This window comes from Talpa occidentalis, unplaced genomic scaffold, assembly GCF_014898055.3.
Source record: "Talpa occidentalis isolate TD23 unplaced genomic scaffold, MPIMG_talOcc4v2.1 talOcc4.11, whole genome shotgun sequence".
NCBI classification, from domain to species: Eukaryota; Metazoa; Chordata; class Mammalia; order Eulipotyphla; family Talpidae; genus Talpa; species Talpa occidentalis.
In genome coordinates, this window is record NW_023601104.1 from 36531094 (window position 1) to 36557276 (window position 26183).

Here is a 26183-nt window from a genome sequence, read left to right on the forward strand (position 1 = left end):
CTTTGTATTTCCTTTTGTCTGAACTATCTTTAGTCACATACTATGTATGCCATATTCTTGTAGGCAGGTAGTAGTATTAAACGCAAAACATATCCTTGGTATTACCTCTTTTGACATTCAGCTTCTTAATGTTTCCATGATTGGTTTTTTTTTTTTTTTTTTTTTTTATAGAGGCATGCTTTATTTATTTGTTTGCTGGTTTGTTTGTTTGTTTTGTTTATACATGCACTGGGTACAGTCAGAAGCGCGGGAGGGTGAGAGAATTCACCAGAGCCAGAGCGGGGAGCAGAGCAGGCAGAAGGACTGAAGTACACTGCTGAGGGGAGCAGCGGGAGGCAGGAGAGGTCTGCGCGCCATGTGGGACCCTCCTCCGGTGGCCGGGGAGCAGCCGGGGATCTAACCGGCGCCACAGAGGCCGCGGGCAGCTTCTCAACCCAGAGCTCAACCGCTGCGCCACCGGGGAGGCCCTCCATGATTGGTTTTTAATTTATACCTATGGCCTTTATACTTACAGCAATGCACAAAACGAGTAATGTTCTGTACTGGTGTGAATCTTGAAAGGCCCCTTCTTCCTCCCCTCCTCCTTCCTTCCTTATCCTTTCCATGTTTCCCTTATCCTTTAGTGGTCACTTTCTCTCTTGCCTTTTTCTGTCTTCTCTTCTTGCTTATTTTTTAAGAGTCGTGGCTGTGGATCTCTTTCTCTGTTCATTTTATACACTTCCTCCTGATCCCGAGATCAGTCTGTTACCTACTGGACACTTCAGAGGGATTTCAAATTCAACTTTTCTGTAGCTGAATTTATCTGCTGTCTTCTAAAACTCTCTCTTCTGTTGCCTGAGGAGTAGGTGCCATTATTCACACAGTTGTCTGTCAGTATTACATTTTCTCTTTGTCTCATGAAATTATCATCTTTTTCCTCTCCATGCCTTAACTAGTCCCCATCATTTTTTAAAATCTCCATCATTTTTATTTAAATGACTGCAAGAGAGCCTCCCCGGTGGCTCATCGGGTTGAGCGCTGCGCTGTGAAGCTGTCCGCAGCCTCTGTAGTGCGGGGTTGATTCCCGGCTGGCCAGGGAGATACCCACATGGCGCAGCAGACCTCTTCTGTCTCGCCCGCTGCTCCCCTCAGCAGTGTATTTCATCAGTCTGCCTGTTCTGTTCCCCACTCTGTCTCTGGTGAATACTCTTACCCTCCCGCGCCTCTGACCTGTACCCCAGTTCTGCAACCCAATAAATCTTTAAAAAAAAAAAGACCACAAGAGTTCTTACACCACTCTTGCTCTAATTATGCTTTTCTTTCCATCTATTTTTAACAGTGCTTCAAAAATGATTTTTTTATAAATATAATTAGGTTTACTTCCCACATAAAACTTAACAAGATTTTCTATTGCTCACAACCTTTTAGCGTGGTATTTGAAGCCCTTGTCTCTCTGACTTTCTTGGTCATCTCAGCTCTTCCATTACGGCCAACATAGGATTTAAAATTGTTCACTCTGAAAAATCTTTCTTTATTCTCTTAAGTTAGAATCAGGTGCTTGCCCTTGAGTTCCTGTGGCATCCTGAGCTTATATTAGCCAATCATAGTAGTAAGGTAAAACCTGTATTTTGCTCATTAGAGAGCCCTTCATGGTGTCTGGAAAACTTTCGCATTTTTCTTAGCTTCCTTAGATTTTAGATAGGAATTGGCAAACTTTCTGTAAGGGGTCAAATGGTAAATATTTTAGGCTTTCCAGGCCATATATATGTGTGTGTGTGTGTGTGTGTGTGTATTTATATCTGTCTCATTCTTCATCTTCTGTTATTTTTTATAATTCTTTTAAAAACATAAAAACTGCTCTTAGCTTGAAAACTGAACAAAAATAGGCTTTGTGGGTAACATTCATGTGTCAGGGTGGCCAGGTGGCCTAAAGCGCTACGTTCAGAAGTATTTTTCTTCTGCTTTCAGGCTGTTATCAAAGAACAGCTTCAGGAGACTCAGGGGTTGTGTGAATATGCTATCTATGTCCAAGGTAAGACATATTTCTTCTCTTCTTGCTAAAGCCATAACATGCTTTGCCTAGGTTGTAGAAAAGCACAAACAACTTAAGAGATACTTAAATTCAAGTAATGTTCTCAAATGTCTTATTATTGTGTTTTGAAATCAGAGTGTAACTCTTGTGCTTGATTTGACTTCAGAAATGAAGTTCTGTTAAAAATGTTGCTACTATCCTTTACCCCTTTTCTAGTTTCCGGCTAGTGTTTTTGAGAATGAATGTTAGGGTCCCTGCCTCATACAGCAATCCCTGGTCCATAAGAGACTTCTGAAAGTGTTTCTTGTTGTCAGGCTAAAAGAGATGAGGGGAGCTTTGAAGACTGTGGTAAGGTTGAGTTGGGCTGAGGGGAAGGAGGCTAGAAGTATACATGATAAAGCTGAGAATTAATAAAATTCATCAGAAACCAAATATTGGAAAAAGCTGGCTGAAATTTCACTCCTTAATGCCTAAAGTAGCATCCTTAGTTTTTCCAGGTACTTTCTTTTTGACTCCTTGATATAAATGGTTTTGTTTACCACAAAATGTGTTTGTGATCTTCATATTAATATATAATTTTCTCACATAATTGTTAAGATATTGACACATCTGGAACAAAATGGCCTCCCCAAAGCTCCTTTATTCCCAATATCATATGTTCCACACTTTCAGTGCTTCATAATACTTAAGCATGTACAGTCTTTTTTTTTTTTTTTTAAAAGATTTATTTTTATTAATTTATACAAGCACTGGGTACAGTCAGAAGCGCAGGAGGGTGAGAGAATTCACCAGAGCCAGAGCGGGGAGTAGAGTAGGCAGAAGGACCGAAGTACACTGCTGAGGGGAGCAGCGGGCGGCAGGAGAGGTCTGTGCGCCATGTGGGACCCTCCTCCAGTGGCTGGGGAGCAGCCGGGGATTGAACTGGTGCTGCGGAGGCTGCGGGCAGCTTTGCAACCCAGCGCTCAACCGCTGCACCACCGGGGAGGCCCCTCTTCTCCATTTTTTCTGAACCAGGCTCCTTCCTAGAACATGATTTAATTTGATTTGTTTTCTGTTTCTTGGCAGCACTGATATTTCGCCTGGAAGGAAATATCCAAGAATCCCTAGAACTCTTTCAGACATGTGCTGTTCTCAGCCCTCTATGTGCTGATAACCTCAAGCAGGTGGCCAGATCTCTGTGAGTACTGGTAGCTAGGTGGCCCCAGGCCGCACACACACTATGTAAAGTGCATTTTCAGGCTGAGACTTTCTGGCAGCAGAGCAGCCGGATTCATAGAGAGAGCGAGAGAGCTGCTGAATAGGTATAGTGGGATTCACTTTGGAGAGTACAGATTAATTCTGAAACTTGAGAAAATGAGATGACTAGTGTAAAGGAACTGGGTATTTCAAACACTGTCTTCTACTTTGAATGGGGAACACTGATCATGTTAATCATATAAATAGTGACAATTATGCACTCAGTCTCCTAATATTGTTGGCAACACACCGAGTTTTTCTCATCTGCTGTTTCAACACTTACATAATACTTAACACGTAGTGGGTTTTTAGTGTTTGTTGAGTGAAATGCCCTGTAGGTTCCTACATGTAACCAGCTCCCAAAGTCTTTATACGCTATTAGGTACACTTCTTTTCCAGGGAGGTAAAGTGTTACATGGTGAGTTCCCATCTCCATGGTCTCACCTGCATTGTCATTCATACCTGCATTGTCTTTGCTTAGAGCCGAGTTTTCCGGTCTCTCCAGAATCATGATCCAGTTTTAAGGAAAGAGACAGTCTTGAAAAAGAAGGGCTTGTCCTTAAAAGATGATAAGGATAAATGATGGTAACTCTTGCTTAACTGTTTATGATTTGGCTTATTTCTTTTTTGGCTTATATTTGTACATTGTAGAAAATAAATTATGGAAGTATTTCATTAAAATTAGTGTGGAATGGGCCTCCCCTGGTGGCGCAGCGGTTGAGCACTGGGCTGCGAGGCTGCCCACAGCCTCTGCAGTGCCAGTTCGTTCCCCGGCTGCCGGCGAGGGTCCCACAAAAAAAAATAAAAAATAAAAAAAATAAAATAAAATTAGTGTGGAATTGGACCAAGAACCTGGACAACTTCCAGTGCTATTGGGACCTTCTGCTTTTGGGACATAACCACCACACTGGCCAAACAGCATAACTAGCTCTTAGAATAGGGACTTCCCAGAATTCTCTGCTTGCTGGAGTATGAGCCAACTGTAGGGTTATTGGGGTTAGTCATGTAAAGCTTTGAGCTAATAATTACAGAAATTATATATGTCTCTTCTTCAGATTTCTTTTGGGAAAACATAAAGCTGCTACTGAAGTATATAATGAAGCAGCTAAACTTAATCAGAAAGATTGGGTAAGTAGGAAACATGCTGTTGATTCCATTTATTGTATGACTATCTTTTTTTTTTTTTAAGATTTATTTATTTATGCACAAAAGAACCGGGGTACAGGCTAGAGGTGCTGGGGGTGAGAGGATTCACCAGATACAGAGTGGGGAACAGAACAGGCAGATGGACTGAAATACACAGCAGGCGAGTCAGGAGAGATCTACTGCACCATGTGGGTCACCTCCCTGGCCGGGGATCGAACTCATGCTGCATTGGCTGCGGATAGCCTCATAGTTTGTGTTTTTATTTTTTGAAGATTTATTTATGAATATAAGAACTGGGGTACAGGCCAGAGTAGTGGGGGGGTTGTGAGAGGATTCACCAGAGACAGTGGGGAGCAGAACAGGCAAACTGACTGAAATACACTGCTGAGGGGAGCAGCAGGCAAGTCAGGAGAGGTCTGCTGAGCCATGTATCTCTCTGGCTGGGGATCGAACTCGTGCTTTAGTGGCTGTGGATTGCTTGATAGGTTGCATCTTAACCCCTTGTGCCACCAGGAAGGCCCTATAGTCTTTTTAATATACATTCAGGCACACTTTCTCAGTCTTATTTTCCAGATCATCATTTTTGTTATACAGTTCCCATCCAGTTATCTAACCTATCCATAGTCGGTATTTCTAATTTCAGTAATTATATATTTAATTTCTGTAAGAAGTTGGTCTTTTTTCTTCTTGCAATAGCCTCTCCATATCTGACTTTTTTTTTTTTTAAGATTTATTTATTTATACAAGAGCTGGGGTACAGTCAGAGGTGTGGGAGGGTGAGAGAATTCACCAGAGACAGAGTGGGGAGCAGAACAGGCAGATGGACCAAAGACATTGCTGAGGGGAGCAGCAGGTGAGGCAGGAGAGGTCTGCCGTGCCATGTGGGTTTCTCGCTGGCCGGCCAGGACTCGAACCCACACTGCAGAGGCTGCAGACAGCTTCACAGCGTGGCGCTCAACCTGCTGCGCCACTGGGGAGGCGCCATATCTGACTCTTGAAGTTCTCTTCTGCTTCCAAGAATTATCACTTTCTTCCTCTTTTCTTTTTGATGCTGTTTTTTTTCCCCCTTTTTTGGTTAAATGTCTGATGATTCTTGGAGAGACGTAACTGTAAGTGAAGGATTAGATTGATTAGTACAGAGCGCTAGCATGGGTTTCCTCCACAGTTCTTACGGCCCTATTATTTTTGACTTGGATTCATTTTGTAAGGCAACTTTTTCTGTAGGTCTGAAATTTGAGATGTAAGTCTTTATGCTGTTGAATATTTTATAGCTGAGAATCAAAGTGAAACTACAGATAAAAGAAACTTCATTTACTCTTTATTCATTTAGTCATTCTTTTAACAAATGAATGTTTGCTATGTGCCAGGCACTGGGCTGTGCCCTGGAAATGCAGAGATGAACTGGTGGGTTATGGGACAATTAGAATAGGAAATACAAGAAGAAAGAGAAGCATGTTTTGGAAGTCGGGCAATGATAACAAATCAAAGTTAAATCTTGTTTTTCAGAAGATGACAGACATGATTTTAACTTCTGGCAGGATATTTCAGTTGAGCTATCCTGCCAAAAGTTAAAATCATATGAGATGTGTCCAACGTGTGGCTAGATATAGAAATCCAAAATTGAAATATTCTGGGTTAGATGCATTTTGTAGTCAACCACATCAAGAAGATAATTAAAGCCATGAACTTGGATGAAATCACTTGTAATGGGCTGAGGATGGAACCTTGGAGAAAATAGTTCTGAAAGGCTAAATTGAAGAAGATCCCATAGAGGGAGATAGGAAGTAAGTAAGAGAGCTCAGAGTCACAGGGGGAATGAATAGTGTCTGTTCACCATCAAGTGGTTGAAAGAGTTCACTTGGTATTACTGACTCCCTTGGGATACATCCCATTGGTGCCAGTAGACGTGGTTATTCCCAAACAGCCAGACATTTTATGTCCTACACATTTTATACTTTTCGTTCTCCCAAAAAGCCAAGACACTCTGCGCCCTACATGCTGTGGCCTGTAGAAAACCTCAGGCCCACTTGTTTTGGATCATCAGGATATTCCAGTCTGACTACAATGGGAATAATTCCTCCTGCCGTTCTCTCATTTGACTTTTGGAATATTTCCCCCATTAACAGATGGAGGCAATGGGCTGACTTACTGATGGGCGCACAGTGAGGTAGTGGCAGAACCAGAGTTAGAATTCCTCACTTCAGGGCCTCCCCGGTGGCGCAGCGGTTGAGAACTGGGTTGCGAAGCTGCCCGCAGCCTATGCAGCGCCGGTTCGATCCCCGGCTGCTCCCCGGCCACCAGAGGAGGGTCCGTATGGCGCGCAGACCTCTCCTGCCGCCCGCTGCTCCCCTCAGCAGTGTACTTCGTCGGTCTGCCTGTTCTGTTCCCCGCTCTGGCTCTGGTGAATTCTCTCACCCTCCCTTGCTTCTGGCTGTACCCAGTGCTTGTATAAATAAATAAATCTTTAAAAAAAAAAAAAAAAAAAAAAAAAAAAAGAATTCCTCACTTCACATCTGTGACCTTTCCACTGTACCTGCTACCTGCAGACTTCTGCTGGATTCCCTCACCCCACGAAAGACAGGATTTAATTCTGGTTTATTCTCTTTTCCTTTTAAAATTTCTTTTGCTGTCAGTCTGTTTAAGGCATATTACTGCTGCCATCTCAAGTAATACATATGACAGATGATATCAAAAGTTTGTGGTTAGCTTTTAGCACACTTAAAGCACAAGTAGGGCTACATCTCTCCCCTTTGTATCTCTAGGTTTACATACTTACAGCATGATGAAGTGGAAGCACACAAATTTTGGAGGCAGCCCTGAGTTCAGATCCTAAGTGCTTTGCAATGTATGGACATGATTGGATCCTGATTTAAGAGAAAAATATATTTTTTAACGTGGGACACTTATGAGACTGTAAAATTTGCACAATTCAATACCTGATACTAAGCTGTTAGTTTTTCAGGTATGGTAATGATGTTATAGGCAGGCTAAATAAAAAGAACCTATCCTAGTACACATACTGAATATTTGTGGATGAAATGTTATGCTATCTGGTATTTGCTTACGAACGTAGTGGGATAGGTTGGGGGTATGGGTTGGATGGTTTCTGTGACAGGATGATTGTGGGTCTGCTAGACTTAAGTGGCTGCTTGACTTAAGCGGCCTGTTCAGCCACCATTATGGTTACCTGCAGTTCTGCATTCCTATACAAAGGTCAGAACTGTCCAGTCACAATCATGTGAGCCAAACCTTACAAGGTGCCTTTCATATCAATCAAGAGCAGAAAGCTTGATCACTCTGGGAAGGGTATGCATCAAGAGGTATGATCGAGAATGCCCTGGGGGACTGAGGACGGATGCATAAACTTACTCCCGAATCATACATCATGAGGTATGACCAGGAACACCCAGGGGGCCGAGGACTGATGTATGACAAGGGACCCCAGAAGCTGATCAGTGGAATGCCTTGTTGATAAGATTAGGACCGGGGTCTAGTTTTGATTACAACACTTGGTCATCAAGCTGATAACATGGTCGGCAGACTCATGTCCCTCCAAGACCTAGATGACATTCCTGAGTTTCACCCAACCTTTTCTCCTTGTCCTCCTAATGCATGTAGCTGATGCTCTATTATTCTATCAGTAAAAACGGCCAGGATCTTGCTCTCAGCATCATCCTGCCTTGTGCAGCCTGCTCCATGACTTCCATGTCTTGTTGCCTGATGCAACAGATGATGAGTGAATGGTGATTCTGTCTACATTTATACATGTTTGAAATTCTTAGGAACTAAAATGAAAGGAACAAAAACCTCTAGGTTGACAGTTTTGCTTTAAGTCACACAAACTAAACTTTCTGAGGGAGAGAGGTTTTATTATATTGTTATACCTATATTGCAGATTTGCTGGGAAAATTACAGTAATAGATATGAAAAAGATCTGGCACAGAACCTGGTGTGAAGTCAGTATTTAATAAATGATTGCTATTTAGTTGTTATTTGAGGAGACTCAGAAAATATGGCGTCACTTGTCTCTGAGCCCTGGGGTCCCTGTTTCTTCAGACAGGGTCTGAATACATCTGAATCTGAATGTGCTTCCACACCTCCCCACAACTATCAAAATGATTTTACTTTTCCCAACATCAGTTTCCTTACCCTTGCTTTCTCCTGTTTCTAAATGAAGGGACATTTAATGTAAGGGAATTTGAAAGATTCAGTAGAATTCAAGTCAAGGAAAGACAGGTTGGTCTTGCAGGGAACTAGAAAGCTATCAGCAGACAAGGTAGCTATTCTGCATTCCTATATTGAATTTCTGAATAGAGATCAGAATCCATAGATCAGATGTTGGCAAATATTTTTTGTAAAAGGCCATTAGTAAATATTTTAAGCTTTGCAGCTTCATACATCTCTGTTGCAGCTACTTAACTGCAGTTGCTGTGTGAAAGAGCCATAGTTCATAAACAAGTGGTTGTGGCTGTGGTCCAAGAAAGTTTTATTTTCAAAAAAGGTAGGGGATAGATTTGGTCTCTGGGCCATAGTGTGCTTCCTCTGCTGTAGATGTCTTCAGGCTCGCTCCAGTTACAAAGATCCATCACGGTGGCCTCCAGATGGAGCTCTCAGTCCCTACGTCCACATCACCTGGTGAATTTCATGCTTGCGGCTAGCTAGCTCTGCTCCAGTCCCAAATTCCTAGGGAAGAGCCTCATTTTATCTTAATGGTGGAGCTGTGTGGCTAGCAGCCCTCCCAGCAGGGGATGTGGGCATTCTTGTCTGAGAAGGCACAAAGGGCATGGGCAGTGGACAGCACTGAGAAAAAGGGCATGGGAATGGCTTGGTCTGTATCCCAAAGTACCACACAGTCTGGTTTATTCTGATAAAGCTTTTTATCATTGGTTTATTCTGCTTTCTTCTCTCATAATCTGTATTTTATATTAAGGGACCCATTCTGCAAAATTAAATGTATTTGAATATGAATCCAGTCAAACATTGTTGTGCATGTTTTAAAGATTAAACTTGACTGAGCAAAATTCTTGTTTTATTCTTAAGACCTGTTTGCTTTCTTTTGTGTGCAGGAAATCTGTCATAACCTAGGAGTTTGCTACATTTATCTGAAACAGTTCAATAAGGTAATTTATAGAAATGGTGGTGGAGCTTGAGCAATTGACCAGGGATTTCTGAAGGTACACTTGTTATTATAGCGGTACCACTGTTCATTCTGTGTTGTTTCTAATTCTGCAGAGATATTTGAAAGTAAAAAGGAAAGTGCCATATTGCTGTTGACAGTGTCAGCTGCTGCTGACTACAAAGATATTTTGATTTGGAAGGCTGTGTTCGCGATGAAAGAAGCGTTGACCACAATAAATATATTGGATTTATTTTTTGAAAACAAAGTATTATAGACATTCCCATTTTAACTCTCATTGGTCATTATCCTTATTTTTCCTGATTTTAATAATTAAAAATTCGAGAAATACTATGAGGGAATGGAAAGCTTAATTGCTCTTCTTTACTCCACTCCTAGGTTAATTTTTACAATGTGGAGACAGATGTTTAAAACTTAGATATAAAAAAGTAGACCTTTTAAAAGTGCAGTTGTGACCATATGAACTGTCTGGCCCTGATGGCAGCTAACTTTAGTTTTTAAGGTCATTGGAAATGAGTTTTAAGTGGATTTAATTTTGGAGTTTGTTTTTAGACTTATTTTTTATGATGAGAATTTATGTTTCATTGTGATTAAGATGTAGGCAGCCTCTAAAGCTCTTCTATCAGAAAACATCTGAGCTACTATGGTACTTGAGATAAAGAAAAAACATATATCTTAACTGGAGGACACATTAAATTATCTCTTCTCTGAAAGTTAATGATAGTGGGTTTGGGTAGACCCAAATAAAGGTAATAAAGCTCCCATTTAGTGATTGTTTAGTTTTATTCTCCTTTCTCAAATGCTAACAGGCCTGAGAATCTGAATTGGTTAATACCCTATGACAATGTTTAATTTGTAACAATTTGCAAACTACTAAAGCAACCTAATCTGTCCCTCAGGACTATAAAAAAAAACCTGTATATCAGCAGTTGAGGTATAAAGGTAATAACTAAAATAATAAATAATACATGTAAATAAATACTTTTGGTAGGTCCCTTAAGTTTTCTAGGAGATGTATCCTGTTACAGACTTAGAAGATTTTTCTCTTCAAAGGATATTCCAAATAAGTATATTTCTTCCACAGGATTATTCTGAGCCAATGGAAAGGTGGACTTAGTTTTTGATCAGACCTATATTGAGGAGAACCATATTTAGATTTTATTGTAAAGCTGACAGGCTATGCAAATATAATACTTGGCATTTATGAAAATAATTGTTGAATGAGTGAACGACTAAATGAAGCTCTTCATTTGACCATATACTAGGATAGAAGCTTTCTTAGAGCAAGGAGTTTATTGTTCCGGTATACCCAGCATCTAGAACAAGAGATACTCGATTTTTATTGAGTGCATAAATGAAACAATCCATTCACTTCTCAAAATGTTGGTGAGCAAAATGGGGTCTGTTATACAGTTGGCCGGTGGTGTAGCTGGGATTGAGTTTGGGGCAGTGCTCTGTACTGGACTAGGATGTCCCTTTGACTAATGAAGCATGAGTCATGGGTGTGAATGTCAAGTACTAGAAAACACTCAAAAAGGTTAATCCTCTTGTATAAACTCTCTGAAGTGGCTTCAGAAGCAGACACCCTATGCTGCCAGCAAACACAGTTGGTATTTTGAGCAGTGGGGGTTATTTGCTGTAAAGAGATGTTCCCAGCTCTGTCTTTATATTGGCTCATACAAAGCCATTGTCCTTCCATGGTAGTGACTTGGTTCTCTTTATTCTGTCATTCTTGTTAGGCACAAGACCAGCTGCACAATGCTCTACATCTCAACAAGCATGACCTGACTTACATAATGCTGGGGAAGATCTACTTGCTGGAGGGAGACTTGAACAAGGCCATCGAAATCTACAAGAAAGCAGTGGAGTAAGTGTGTTTGTTTCCTTTAGAGCAGTGAGAAACTTAAAAAACCCCAAAACAGGAGTCTACATATGGACACCCAAGGTGAGAGAGAATATGTTTGATTGCTAGTCAGTGTTTCTTTCTCACCCATTAGTATGGTTGGCCAGCCTAGCTGGACAGTCTGCTCCGCAAGGTCAAACAGGGATCCAGGTTCCTTCCCTGCTGATGCACCATTCCTTACATTGTTGTCTTCACCTGCATGTCTGCTGCTATCTTACAGTAGCACAGACTGTTCTAGGCGATCCTGGGAGAGGTGGTCTAGGAAGTTGAATACTGAATAAGTGGCTCTTAGTAAATTTTGATTGACTTTAGAGTTGTAGACATTGATCCTGCTCACGTTCCATGGTTTAGAGTGAGTGAAGGGGCCAGACCTAGCTGCGCTCAGGAGGGAGGGAACAGGTTTTGGACAGCTGGCAGCCTGCCATTGTGTTTTTTATAACAGATCTCGTGTTTCCAAAGATGTTAGGGACAGAAATCTCCTGATTCAGTAATGAACATCTGGCCTTATAAGTATGATACAAGCTGTTTCTAAAACATCAGGATAGGCCAGACTTGTGTTAATGGAACTGATTCACTCTCCCAGGGTGATGGTTCATGTTTTCTCTCTAGGGACACATGCTCTCTTTTGTCTTCTGTATAGGATCTTGTCTCTTATTTTTTTTTAAAGATTTATTTATGCATATAAGAGCTGGGGTACAGGCCAGAGGTGTGGGGGGTGAGAGAATGCACCATAGACAGAGTGGGGAGCAGAACAGGCAGAATGACTGAAGTACACTGCTGAGGGGAACAGCGGGCGAGACAGGAGAGGTCTGCTGTGCCATGTGGGTAGCTCCCTGGCCAGCCGGGGATCAAACTCGTGCTGCAGAGGCTGCAGACAGCTTTATATATTGCCTTAACCCCTTGCGCCACCAGGGAGGCCCTAGGATTTTGTCTTGTTCTTTGTAGCAAAATGCTGTAGTGTCTCATTTAGTCACTTAATAGAATGCCTGGTCTATGATTCAAGGCCACTGAATATATTATACCTGATAACTAGATACTGAAGTTAGATTTCTGTCACCTGTGTCTTCTGGCATAGTGTAGTAACTTCCCGGTACTATCAAGCACAGCACTCTTTCTGAATTTTCAACCATATTTTATGTCCAAAAAGACATAAAAAAATCCTTTGGTTTGTTAAGCTACAAGAGACTTTTGTGAAAAAGGGGCTATGTTTATATGGACAAGTAGGAAGGAGCCCAGGTAGCATATACTAAGCCTCTGTGGTGCGAGATAGAAACCTGATCCCTCCCTTCTAGAATTGGCTCTGAGATCAGCACACACAAATCTCAAGGGGGACTTCTTTTTTTATTTTAAGATTTATTTATTTATGCATAGAATAACTGGGGTATAGGCCATAGGTGTGGGGATAGTGGTGATAGGATTATTCACCAGTGACAGAGTGGGGAGCAGAACAGGCAGATCTACTGAAAACAACACTGCTGAGGGGAGCAGCAGGTGAGACAGGAGAGGTCTACTGCGCCATGTGGGTCAGCTCCCTGGCTGGGGATTGAAATCCGGCTGTAGCGGAGATAGTGCTGAGACTTAACGCCTAGGCCACCGGGAGGTCCAACGGTGACGAGTTTGCAGTGACTAGTCAAGGACTTGTCACTAGAATTCTGAGGGAGAAAAGGACACAGCTGGGCATCAGGAGCCTCACTGAGAATGTAGAGACCATTGTTCATGACCTAATTTGGGAGAGAATGGTCATATTTTGGTGGGATGGAAGCCAACAGGATCATGGCATTTCCTTTCTTGGTTTGGGGGAGGAAGGTGATCAGATGGGTACTTACCATGGCAGAATGTAGAAGGCAGATACTCAGTTGAACTGAGTAAGCTTCTGGCTAGCTCAGGCCTCCCGTCGGTACCCAGCCCCACCTCATCCCTTAGAAGCGGGACATTGTTCTTGCCTTCTGGCATTTTCACTGTTGAAATCATGTGACAGTCCTGTCAGTTCAGTGTTCACAGCAGCTCAGTGTTGCTTTGATTTTGTGACAAAGACAAATATCAGAGAATGGGAAAGCAGATAATCTTTTATTTAAAACCCTGTTTTAAAGCCCACGGCTAAGTCTTTCCTGGAGTTGATATATGTCTCCCTTTTTATGTTTAGTTTGGCTGTTTAACATGAAACAGAGCATCAAGGTCTCGCGATCCTGAATTAAACCATAAATTATGCTTGTTGGCATTATGAATACAGTGAGAACAGAAAAATATAATCCCACAAGAGGGAGCTGGCTAAGACCATGCATTTTTGGGGCTGATTTGATTTAAAAAATTTGTGAGAAGGAAATCTGGATTATAAGTTCCATTTCTTTCTTTTTGAGCAACCCCTTCCTGTCGCCAGGGTTGAGATGACCTACTTGTGAAGGGAATTCCCGAGTCAGCTTCAGGTCTTCCGTGGGGAGGGGGCCCGCTACTCTGCAGGCTCTCGCATCTCATACACGCCACAGTCCCTGTGAGCACGTCCGTGTGACCTCTCTGTTGCAGGTTCTCCCCAGAAAATACAGAGCTGCTTACGACGTTAGGATTACTCTACTTACAGGTAATGAGAACTCTGCTCATTCGTGCTTTGATGTTAGAGATGCTTTTGGAGTCGTGTGTATTGTGGTTTCCCAGCATTTTGACTGGACTTTAACACGTTTTACTAAAGGTCATAGGACGCACATAACCTTACTCTCTGCATTTGCTAAAGGATTGAACTTAATCTTTTCCATTCAAATCAGAAGCAGATAAATCTGTTGGAGCTTAATGCAATCGTAATTTTTATCAACCAATGAAAGAGCAGTTATGAGAAATAATTGTCTAATGGGGAGAGAAACCTGAAACAAGTTAGTACTACCAGGTGCTCTGGGGTAAAGGTCATTTCTGTTGCTCCTTCCCGGCCATGTGCTATAGGAAAGTGAAGGCAACGAGTCGTGTAAAGTAAGACACCTCCTCTCCCCTGCACACTCCTGACTGTCAATGGGATTCTTTTTAGCACCATCTCTTTTCTGTATCAGCCTGAGAACTGGTGCTCTACTGATTTTCTGTATCAGCCTGAGACCCCGGGATCTCTGAGGAACCCCTCCGTGCCCAGCCCTCCACCCTTTCCCCAAGATTCCGGCTCAACTCACCCTGCCTCCAGTTCTGACTCTGGTAGCCTTTTTGTTGGTTTCATTTTTCTTTAAAAGGAATCAGGAGCTTAACTCTGGCGCTTCCTGGGCACTGGCTTGAGAGGCTGGCCTCAGGGGAAATGAGGCGAACCAGCTCATTGCCTGCCAAGAGGCATTAGCACGAGCGTAGCAGAGATGGTTCCTGGCAAATACATACTTTGACCTTATCGGGGACAAATCAACAAAATGGGGGTGGGGGGCACCAAGGTGGGGATTTTAACTCTCTTCTCTGGTAACTGCAGCCTTTTTTTCTCCCCAAGAGAACTCAGAAAAGTCAGGTTGTTTCTGTCCAGGGTGTGGGTGGCAGACTCCTTAACTGCCATCCCCCCACTAATGTAAATTCTCTGGTTTGCTTTTTCTCCAAGCTTGGCATTTACCAGAAGGCATTTGAACATCTTGGAAATGCACTGACTTATGACCCTACCAACTATAAGGTACTGCAGCTGCCAAACCCCAGCGCCTTCACATACAGTCCCACTGCTGCTTAGGTGAGCTAGGCCCAGAGAGTACAGTATTTCGAATATCTGAGAAATTACCCCTGTCTTAGCTAAATTATAAATAAAAGTGGTTCTTGTTGTTTGAAAATATTGTAAAGTGTTGGTGCTCTACTGATTTTCTAGAAGAGCACATTTGTTAGAACTGTAAAGAACACAGAAAATAAAATTGCAGTGCTGGTGAAGTTTGTGTTTAGGAAATTAGCAAAGCCTCTATGTCAAAAATAATTGTGGTGAAATGACTTCTAATGAACGAATGACTCCAAGGTTACAGCCCTTGTGCAGATTTGACTATGGGGATGAGAAGCTCATCAAGTGGATGAGTATCACTGAGGGAGATGCAGCAAAGGGCCATTTTTTGTTTTTTGTTTTTTTTAAAGATTTATTTTATACAAGAACTGGGGTACAGGTCAGAAGCGCGGGAGGGTGAGAGAATTCACCAGAGCCAGAGCAGGGAGCAGAGCAGGCAGGCGGACTGAAGACACTGCTGAGGGGAGCAGTGGGCGAGGCTGGAGAGGTCTGCTGCGCTATGTGGGGTTCTCCCTGGCCGGCGGGGAATCGAACCGGCGCTGCAGAGGACAGCTTCGCAGCGTGGCGCTCAACCGCTGTGCCACCAGGGAGGCCCAAAGGGCCGTTTATTGAAGGCTGCAGACCCAGTTCTACTGGAAGTCTTGTGCACCCAACTCATCCATCCCCGTGGACATCTTTCTGAGAGAAAGGAAGGGGCTGGACTGAGGCAGCCTAGAGCTGACCCACCCTCTGTCCTGTGGCAGGCGCGCTCATCTTCACTGTAACTGAGTTGTCTGGAGCACCTGGTGTACCAAATAGGGGCCACAGGGAACAGGCAGTTTTTACTTACAGGGCCCTGATATTCTGAACTCTTTACTCCCCAGAGTAGGAAACACATGAGCCTGGATTAAATCAGTGACATTTTATCTTTTCTCTGTCTTGAACTAAAGATAAGCCACATTGTGGGGGGGGGTGGGGGGTGGGCGGGGGGCGGGGTGTCCATTCCTCATGGACACTTATCCCAATAGCTTGAATATAGTATGTCCCTGGAAGAAGCTTTTGAGTCCCATCTGTGCTGAGAGGCCTGCTGAATAGCTACACTCAGGAAGGCGACTTCAGTGCTACAGCCTTATGGGAATGACTGAATGACTTTCATGACCTACCTTTCAGGCGATCTTGGCAGCAGGCAGCATGATGCAGACGCACGGGGACTTTGATGTTGCTCTCACCAAATACAAAGTGGTAGCCTGTGCTGTTCCAGAAAGTCCTCCACTCTGGAATAATATTGGAATGTGTTTCTTTGGCAAGAAGAAATATGTAGCAGTGAGTGTCTCCTTGTTTGCCTTGATACATGCAGTTACCGGGTCTCTGCACTTGCCCCAACCTCTCATCGAGTGCCCCTCTCCTGTAGGCTATCAGCTGCCTAAAACGAGCCAACTATTTGGCACCCTTCGACTGGAAGATTCTGTACAACTTGGGCCTTGTCCACTTGACCATGCAGCAGTATGCATCAGCTTTCCATTTCCTCAGTGCAGCCATCAACTTCCAACCAAAGATGGGGGAGCTCTACATGCTGTTGGCAGGTAAGAGACATTTCTGTGGAGAACTCCCCCCGCAGTCTATGAGGGGAGAATAAATTAGAATCATAGGTGGCCAGTGGTGAAACGTCCTATAGAAAACATTTCCATGCAGATCCCCGAGGAATCTGGATTACTGTACTAGTGCTTGAAGAAATATGAAAAAGATGACAAAGCACTTGGTTGCATCTAACCTATGGCAAATTTCAGAGACCAACAGATTAAATCCAGATCATCCCTAGATCATCTTTTGCCAATTGTTTTCCCTTGGTTTGAAAACTGTACATTGAGTCCAACTGCTTGTTGAGTGTTAAGAGCTTGGGCTTTTAGGTATGTCCTGCCTCTACTAGCTGAATCTCATTGAGTTGATAAAACTTTGGCTTTGTTTTATTATGTAAGTGTTCTATTACTGGCTATTCTATAAAAGTACTGTTCAATGTAAGCCCCCAAACAGTTTTCATGTTCTCATTGACAGTGGTTTTCAGGTAGGGTTTTTTGGTTATATTATTGTGGGGTTCTTATAACACAAAGGTTGCAAAAGGAAATTGAATGGGTGTCATTTGAGGGTTGCAAGAATGCAGAGATAGCCGAATTTTAATGTGGGTAGAGAATATAAACAAATAGAACTGCTGCTTATGCCTTATGGTATGAATAACTTCAAGTAGAAATGGCCAGGGAGCCAGTGAACAAAGGCCTGAAGCCATGAAATTGCATGAAGTACCCTGTAGTTATTGGGCAGCAGTGTTCTAGAATGTAATAAGGAGAGCAGTCAGGACATAGTAGTTTGGGGCCAGATTTTTTTGGGGGGTGAGGGTATGATAAAGGACTCTAGACTATCCCAAAGGCTGTGTTTTTCGAATTGAATTCCTAGATCTATCATGTCTGGCAGAAGTGAGTGGCTGTCAGAGGGGAGGTGGAGTGGACAGGGTTTCCAAAATAGTTTTGTTTCTTAAATAGATCGGGCTTCCAAAAAATATTGATTAAAAGGGGTGTGTTCTGTTGCTAAATAGAAGTTTAATGATCATGGTTATGGATGATGGAGAAGCAGTGAGGAATTTTAACTAGGACAGTGACATGGTGAGATTTGTTGGCCAGTCGGTGAGTATGTCAGCATGGTGGCAAGTGGATGAAGGCAGGGGTGACGTTGCCACAGGGGAAAGCTCAAACACTTAAACAACTGGAGCCCTGAACAAAGGTGGTGTCAGAAAATGCAGAAAAATGGACTCATAGAACTTCAGTGTTGATGACACCGAGTGTCTAAGCTGAATGAGTAGATGGCAGTGCCAGGAGCTGCCATCAGGGCAAAGGGCCTGAATGCACTGTGGTCTCAAAACATTGCCTCAGTTCTGTAAGTTGGGCCCTCCAGTTGCAGTGCTCATTTTCTTTGTTGCAGTGGCTCTGACCAACCTGGAAGATACAGAGAATGCCAAGAGAGCCTACGCGGAAGCAGCACGCCTGGATAAGTAAGCTGCTCTGGGGGGAACAGTACTGGGCAGGGCTGGACTCTCCAAAGCCACAAGGTGGCGCAAGAGCACTGGCGCCGTCTGAGTCCGCCCAGCTGCTTGCTCTCTGTGGCCTCTGTCCACAGAAGGCCTAAGTGTGGAAGGACGTGTGGCTCCTAAGCACACAGTTGCTCAGCAGAACTGTCACTCACTGAGAAAATGTTTCCAGCCCCAACTGTAGCAGGCGGCCGTAGAAAGCACTTGGGTTGCTGATAGATTTTACGGGCTAGTTGGACTATCAGATGGGACTCTGGGCTTCGTCTGTTTAAGATAAAACTGGACTCTCCAGAATTTATTCTGCTGCCATCTGCTAGGCAGCAAGGTAGGGATTTCCCTTTTCAGCTCTGCCCTGGTTTATTTTGAGGGCTGAGATGTCACACTTGGTCCCAATACCTGCTTTGCTGGTTGGGCAATTCATTCCTTGATTCTTCTCCACGGGTCCACAGCATGTGTGGTCCCACATCGCTGTTGAATAGAAAAATCTCTACTTGGCCAGTTTTGTTGTTGTGCAATGAGAAGGATCTCTATGTGACTGTTTGTTTCTAAGCCCCACCCCATAGAATCCCTGTCTATTTGCCACAGGTGTAACCCTTTAGTAAATCTGAACTATGCTGTGCTGCTGTACAAACAGGGCGAGAAGAGGGGCGCCCTGATCCAGTATCAGGAGATGGAGAAGAAAGTCAACCTGCTCAAGGACAGCAGCTCTCTGGAGTTTGACTCTGAGGTATGCCGCCTTTTAGCTCCCAGGAGTTATTAGCAAGTTGCTAACGGACTTTTTGAATTAAGCCCATATAGCCCAAGTATGGCATAGGCTTGTGCATTCTCTAATTAGTAAATGTCTGAGAAAAAGCTTCCTTAGAAGGAAATAAGAAATCAGAGGAAATTTAGGCTTACTGAATTAGCTGTTATTGCTAATGCAAGTCATCTGAATTGAGGTCTCTGTAGTTTCCACTTTCAAGCAGGAAAAGCATTTTAGTCCAATACTGTACCAACCTTGAGTTGTTGGGTTTTGAGATCACATATGACCTCCCTTGCCATCCACTAATCTGTGTTCTTTGCTGTTTGAGAATGATTTCCTTGAAATGCTAGAACCAGCAGACACTACTTCAGCTGACCTCTACCACCCTCACCACAGTGGAAGGCCTAGGAAGGGGCTTTTCTCTACTAGTTACACATGATTCTTTTTCTTTCCATGTGGGCATAAGATGGTAGAGATGGCCCAGAAGTTGGGAGCTGCTCTTCAGGTTGGGGAGGCACTGGTTTGGACTAAACCAGTGAAAGATCCCAAATCAAAGCACCGGACCACTTCAACGAGCAAACCTGGTGGCTTCCAGCAGCCTCTGGGCTCTAATCAGGCACTGGGACGGGCAATGTCTTCAGCAGCTGCATACAGGAAGCTTCCCTCAGGTAGGTGACCACATGTAGCTCCATGAAGACTCAGGGGTGTGAGCCACCATGCCAGCAGAACACAGCTTGGAAAATGGCTTGCACTTTCTGACTCAGAATCTGCCCAATATAGTGCTGGCTAGAGAGGGGATAAGGCACAAGGTCACCAAGGTGGCATTTGTTTTCTTAAGGCAAGTTGTGTAATAGCTGCTGGAAGGCTTAGTTGATGTCAGTACACTAGTTCTTACAATTTAAGTTTAAAAATACATTCTGTTCCGTAGTCTTGCTTTCTGTAATTTTCTTGCCTTAAGTAGGCATGAGATATGTCAGCACTTTATTTCCTTAGTTCTGACTGACCTTCATAGCTGCAGATAGACTACAGTTCCAGTCATCCCAGAAAATATGGGGTTTCTTCTTGAAATTTAATAATGAAAATAATGATTTCTTCTGGAATTATGGAATTGAGAATTCAAGCTATTTCCTTTGTCACTAGGTGCTGGAGGCCCATCCCAGCTCACAAAGCCACCCTCCCTTCCTCTGGAGCCGGAGCCCACTGTGGAAGCACATCCAAATGACTCATCAGCACAAATAAGAGAAAAACAGGAGTAGGATGACCTCAAAGTAGCGTTTTTTATTTTTTGTTTTTTTTTGGTAAGGATTTAGCAGGTTAAGAAAGATCACCTGGCATAGGCAAGCGTGCAAGCCAGCAGGTTCCCTGGGTGCGAGAGTCAAAACTCAGAACAAAGGGTGAGTGTGATGATCACGGGGAGCTCGAGGCCCGTGCAGCCCCACATGACCCTGCCAGCTGGGAGTAGAGAGACGATAGTCCTCTTAGATGAGAGGGCCTCTTAGAATTGAGAACAAGGCACTAGGTGGCTGAGAGAACTTATCTCCTGGCTCCCTAACCCCTTCCTTTGTGGAAAGAAAGGCTGAGACAGACCTCTACTCAGGAGCCCTGTTGTGATGAAGCCTTTTCCTTATGGAGGTGGCTCTCAGGCTGTTGGGCATGTCAGCACCCAATGCCACTATAAATTGTGGATCAGTAATCTAGCTCTCATAATCTAGAAAAAGATAGGAAGCTTTATAAATTGAGGCCCAGCCTATTGAGTATCCCAAGCTGCACTTGCCCAACGGAATCCAGAACAAGTCCTAGTGTCTTGGTGGTTTTTTGGGGGAGTGTCTTGTTCTTGAGAGAGGTCAGAGTGTTGAGCCAGATCATGTCAGTGTGATAATAGCAACAAGGGCTGGTCTGGTATCAGCATCAAGGACTAAAAAATGGGAGCATTTAACTGAGGAATTTTTATATAAGGCTATTAGTGATCCCACAGATGCTATCAATGTATAATAATATCCTTTTTAAAATAAAGAGATTATGTATCATTCTTTTTTGCGGAAAGTTGTTATTCAGGTATAAAAATGAGATCACAATAAAAACTTTAAAAGAAACTATGATTGGTTTTCCCTTACCTATTTCCAAGCGTAGCTTTATACTGGAGGAATAATCTCAAGGCAAGGTTCTTGTTGGTGCCAGCACCACCTCGTTGCAGCCTTAATGAGTGGGCCTGTGGAGATTGAAACGGCAGTTAAATGCCGAAACTTTCCGGGCCTGCCGGTGGCGCAGCGGTTGAGCGCTGAGCTGCGAAGCTGCCTGCAGCCTCGGCACCCGGTTCGATCCCCGGCCTCCTGCAGAGGCTGCGACGTTGCCTGCAGCCTCGGCAGTGCCGGGTTCCATCCCCGGCCGCCGGGTTCCATCCCCGGCCGCCGGGTTCCATCCCCGGCCGCCGGGTTCCATCCCCGGCCGCCGGGTTCCATCCCCGGCCGCCGGGTTCCATCCCCGGCCGGCCGCCGGCAGTGCCGGGTTCCGCCCCTGGCAAGGGGTCCCACATGGCGCACAGACCTCTCCTGTCATGCCCGCTGCTCCCCTCAGCAGTGTACTTCGTCGGTCTGCCTGTTCTGGCTGATGCTCTGGTGAATTCTCTCACCCTCCTGCACTTCTGACTGTAACCAGTGCTTGTATAAATAAATAAATCTTAAAAAAAAAAAGTTGAAACTTTAACTTCTCATAAGCAATACCATGCACTGATATGGTACAGTGCACATCGCAACAAGGAGTGTTATTACCAGAATAAAAGGGGGCATTTCATAATGACAGGTCAATTCATTAGAAAAACATAGCCACAGATGTCTCTAATAGTGAAAATACATTAAGAACAGATAAAATTATCCAAAATCATAATTGAATGTTAGTATTTCCCCTTTCAGCAATTGCTAGAACTAGACACAAAGTGTAGAAGGACATACCAACCATCGTGACCTAACTGACAGGAGTGCAGAACACATTCACTGCAATGCGCAGAGTACATTCGGCAAGACAGACCATGTACACGGGCATCTCAAAAGTCCTTGAAAGATTGAAATTTATAGAATTTCTCTGACCACAATAGAATGAATTGGAAATAATATACCTAAGTATCTAGAAAACCTCTTAATATTTGGAAATCAAACACTTGTAATAACTTAAAATCAATGAAGAATAAAAAGAGAAATAGAAAATATTTTGTCCTGAAAGGTAATGAAAACAAATGGAAATCTGTGGGATTCGACTAAAAACAATGCTTTCAGGAAAGCGTAGTTCTAAAGCCAAAAGTTCTAGGAAGAAAAACAAATCCCCAGCTAAACTGACAAAGGACAAAAGGAGACAAACCACCAATCAGGAATGAAAGCAGGAAAAGCACTGCAGCTTGAGTCTACAGACATGAAAAAGATAAAGATGATCAATTTTATGACAGACACAATAGACAAAATCTTTGAAATACAACACAATGGAAGTGAAAACAAGGAGAGGTATAATAAGACCTATTAAGGATGTTTGTTAGTCAAAGCTATCCTTAAAGCAACTTCTTAACCTAGATGATTCCACTGGTAAATTCTATTCACTGCAACTTGACAAAAATTTTTTAGAAAATGGGAGACCTTCCCATTTAGCTCATGAGACCATTGTAACCTTTTGTTTTTTTTTTTTAAATTTATTTGTGATACAAGAGCTGGGGTACAGGCCAGAGATGCGGGGGGAAGGGGTGAGAGGATTCACCAGACAGAGCAGGGAACAGAACAGGCAGATCGACTGAAGTACACTGCTGAGGGGAGCAGTGGGCGAGATAGGAGAGGTCTGCTGCACCATGTGGGTGGCTCCCTGGCTGGCTGGGGATTAAACTCGTGCTGCAGAGGCTGTGGATTGCTTCATAGTGTGGTGCTTAACCCCTTGCACCACCAGGGAGGCCCCAAGGCCATTGTAACCTTAATATCCAAACCTGGTGAAGATATTACAAGACAAGAAACTACAGATCATTGTTCTGTTTGACCATAGGTCCACAAGTAGTTATTTGGTAGTTAGTATTGTTAAGGAACAATGTACTAGGCAAGTCAAATCCAGCAATATCGAAAGATTACTATGTATATCATGACCAAGTTGGGGTTAAACCAATTCTTGGTTTACTACTTCAAAGTCAAAATATTTATGTTAACAAAATCAAGAGTTATGGTTTTAGTAGATTCAGAAAAAGAAATTTTTAAAAAGCCACCATAAAATCTCTGAGCAAATCAGGATTAGAAGGGAACTTATTTTTAAGTTGGTAAAAGGCATCTAAGGAGGATGGGGGTGAGAACTGCTAATAGATTCCCATATTTAGTGGTGAAACACTGACTACTAAGTCAGGACAAAGGGCAAGATGTCTACTTTCTTTTTTAAAGAATCATTTTTATTTATGCATACAAGAGCTGGGGTGTAGGCCAGAGGTGGCGGGAAGGGAGGTTTGAGAGGATTCACCAGACACAGAGTGGGGAGCCGAACAGGCAGATCCACTGAAACTGCTGAGGGGAGCAGCGGTTGAGACAGGATTGGTCTGTTGTGCCATGTGGGTTGCTCCCTGGCCAGATCGAACCACGCTGCAGTAGCTGCTGATAGCTTGATAGCGCTGACTTTAACCCCTGCATCACCAGGGGGACCCAAGATGTCCACTCTTACTGCCTTTACTCAGCATTATACTAGAGGTATATTCATGACATAGGATTAAATCAATGTTTTTTTAGGACACAGAAGAGAGCGTCCCTGTGGCCTAGGGGTTAAGTCTCAGCACTATTACTGCTATGGACTGAGCTCAATCCCTGGCCAGGGAGCAACCCACATATGGTGCAGCAGATCTCTCTTGTCACATCTCCTGCTCCCCTCAGCAGTGTATTTCAGTAAATCAGCCTGTGATGCTCCCCACTCTCTGGTGAACCCTTTCACCCCCTGCACCTCTGGCCTGCACTCCAGTTCAATGCAAACAACAACAAAAAACAGGACACAGAAGATTAGTGCAACAAAGAAAAGCAATAAAAGGCAAAAAAATTAGAAAGGGAAGGCCTCCCCGGTAGTGCAGCGGTTAAAGTCTCAGCACTATCAAACTATCGCCAGCCATCATGGGCATGAGTTCGATCCCCAGCCAGGGAGCTAACACAGGTGGCCCAACAGACATCTGTCTCACCTGCTGCTCCCCTCAGCAGTCTATTTTGGTAGATCTGCCTGTTCTGCTCCCTACTCTGTCTCCGGTGAATCCTCCCCCCACCCACCTGGCATCTCTGGCCTATACCCCAGTTCTTGTATGCAGAAATAAAAATTAAAAACAATTAGAAAGGGAGAAATAAAACTCTTATTTTTTTTTTTTTATAGAGGCATGTTTTATTTATTTATTTGTTTGTTTTGTTTATACAAGCACTGGGTACAGTCAGAAGCGCGGGAGGGTGAGAGAATTCACCAGAGCCAGAGCGGGGAGCAGAGCAGGCAGAAGGACCGAAGTACACTGCTGAGGGGAGCAGCGGGCGGCAGGAGAGGTCTGCGCACCATGTGGGACCCTCCTCCGGTGGCCGGGGAGCAGCCGGGGATCGAACCGGCGCTGCAGAGGCCGCGGGCAGCTTCGCAACCCAGCGCTCAACCACTGCACCACCGGGGAGGCCCAGAAAGGGAGAAATAAAACTCTTAACAGAATACATGGTGGTTTATGTCAGTGATCTTAGGGAATCCTGAAAAGTAAATAGACTACAACTGTTAAGTGGATTTGGCTGGGTCACAGGATATAAGATCAGTGTACAAAAATCAGTATTTTTACATACCAGCATGGGACAGCTGCAATTTGCAATGTTAAACACAATTGACATGAAACAGTAAGTTTAGTAAAATACATCTAAGACCTATGTCCTGAAAACTTTTATAAAGCACTGCTGTGAAAAAGACCCAAATAGACATGCCTTGCTCATATACTCACTGGAAAATTGAATATTGTTAAGATAAATATTCTTCCCAAAGTGATCTACAGATTTCTACTATAAACCCAGCAGAGTTTTGGGTAGAAATTGACAAACCGGTTCTAAAATGTTTCAGAAATGTAATCATGAACAAAATTGGAGACTTATGCTATGCTACCTCATTTCAATTTACCATAACAGAAATTATGTGGTACTGGCAAGGGAAACAGATCAATAAAACAATATAAAGTCCATAAATCAGGCTAACACTTAAAAAGCCATTTGATTTTTGATAAAAGCACCAAAGCAATACAACAGGAGAAGTGTTTTCAACAAATGGTATAGCAAAAAATGGCTTAGCTCTATGGGAATACACAAATCTGCTTTCAACCAGACACCATACAAAAAGTAACTCAAAGAGGATTATAGATCCATGGATGTAAAATCTAAAATTATAAAGTCAAAAGAAAAAATGATACTATATTCATGACACAGTAGACGTCCAGTGTTTCTTAGGACACAGAAGACCATTAAAATGATCATTAACTTACAGATTTATTTATGCAAATATATTTTGGGAGAATACAGTCACAAAATATATCTGACAAGAGATTTATATGCAGAACACATGAAAGATAAAACTCAAAAATGAAAAAACTGACAACTGAAAAATATGGATATATGAATGACCAGTAAGCAGGTGAAAAGTAGTCATCAGGGAACTGCAAAAAACCACAATGAGAGCACTATGTACCTATCCAAATGGTGAGAAACACCAATTCCAACTGTTGACAAAGCAAGCAGAACCATCATCACAATGTATGTACAATGACCCTAACACTTCGGAGAAAGCTGTGTCACCTACACTCCTGTGTATTTATCCTAGAAATTCCACTCCCATGGATTTTTACCCAAGAGAAATGAAAATCTCTACCTAAAGACTAGACACCAGCATTGTTCACAAAGCCCCAACATGGAAACCAGTGTATTCACAGAGGACTAGTTAACCATGAAAAGCATCACATTACATGTAATGATGCAGGTTAATTTAAAGAATGTGCTGCCAAGGCTTTAAACAAAGGCCTAAACACTTTATGGTCCATTTCTATGAAGTTCCAGGACAGGCAAAACAATGCTGGAAAAAACTGGGTGGTTCTGGCGGCTGAGATGACATGCATGTGGCATGAGGGAACTATCAGATGGCAACAGTCTGGGTTAGACAGATGCATGCATTTGTCAAAACTTACCCAATTGTGTTATTAAAATTTGCAGCTTCATTATATGAAAATTTTTACCTAAAAAAAGAGCAAGCAA

The 26183-nt window shown here is 43.2% G+C and overlaps 1 protein-coding gene across 2 annotated transcripts in view; it reads left to right on the forward strand.

The window, feature by feature from the left end:
• Positions 1 to 21062, forward strand: part of BBS4 (Bardet-Biedl syndrome 4) — a 40644-nt gene extending 19582 nt beyond the window's left edge. The window contains exons 4-16 of one of the 2 annotated variants that reach the window (XM_037502886.2): positions 1948 to 2011; positions 3077 to 3188; positions 4303 to 4375; positions 9460 to 9513; positions 11270 to 11397; positions 13954 to 14008; positions 14984 to 15052; positions 16292 to 16444; positions 16533 to 16704; positions 18092 to 18161; positions 18783 to 18924; positions 19406 to 19607; positions 20080 to 21062. In XM_037502886.2, coding sequence (XP_037358783.1) covers positions 1948 to 2011; positions 3077 to 3188; positions 4303 to 4375; positions 9460 to 9513; positions 11270 to 11397; positions 13954 to 14008; positions 14984 to 15052; positions 16292 to 16444; positions 16533 to 16704; positions 18092 to 18161; positions 18783 to 18924; positions 19406 to 19607; positions 20080 to 20195 — 1410 coding nt within the window. In that variant the 3' untranslated portion in view covers positions 20196 to 21062. The remainder of the gene's footprint in view (positions 1 to 1947; positions 2012 to 3076; positions 3189 to 4302; positions 4376 to 9459; positions 9514 to 11269; positions 11398 to 13953; positions 14009 to 14983; positions 15053 to 16291; positions 16445 to 16532; positions 16705 to 18091; positions 18162 to 18782; positions 18925 to 19405; positions 19608 to 20079) is intronic. The other variant, XM_054688638.1, reaches the window with a different exon arrangement.
• The last annotated feature ends 5121 nt before the right edge of the window (positions 21063 to 26183 follow it).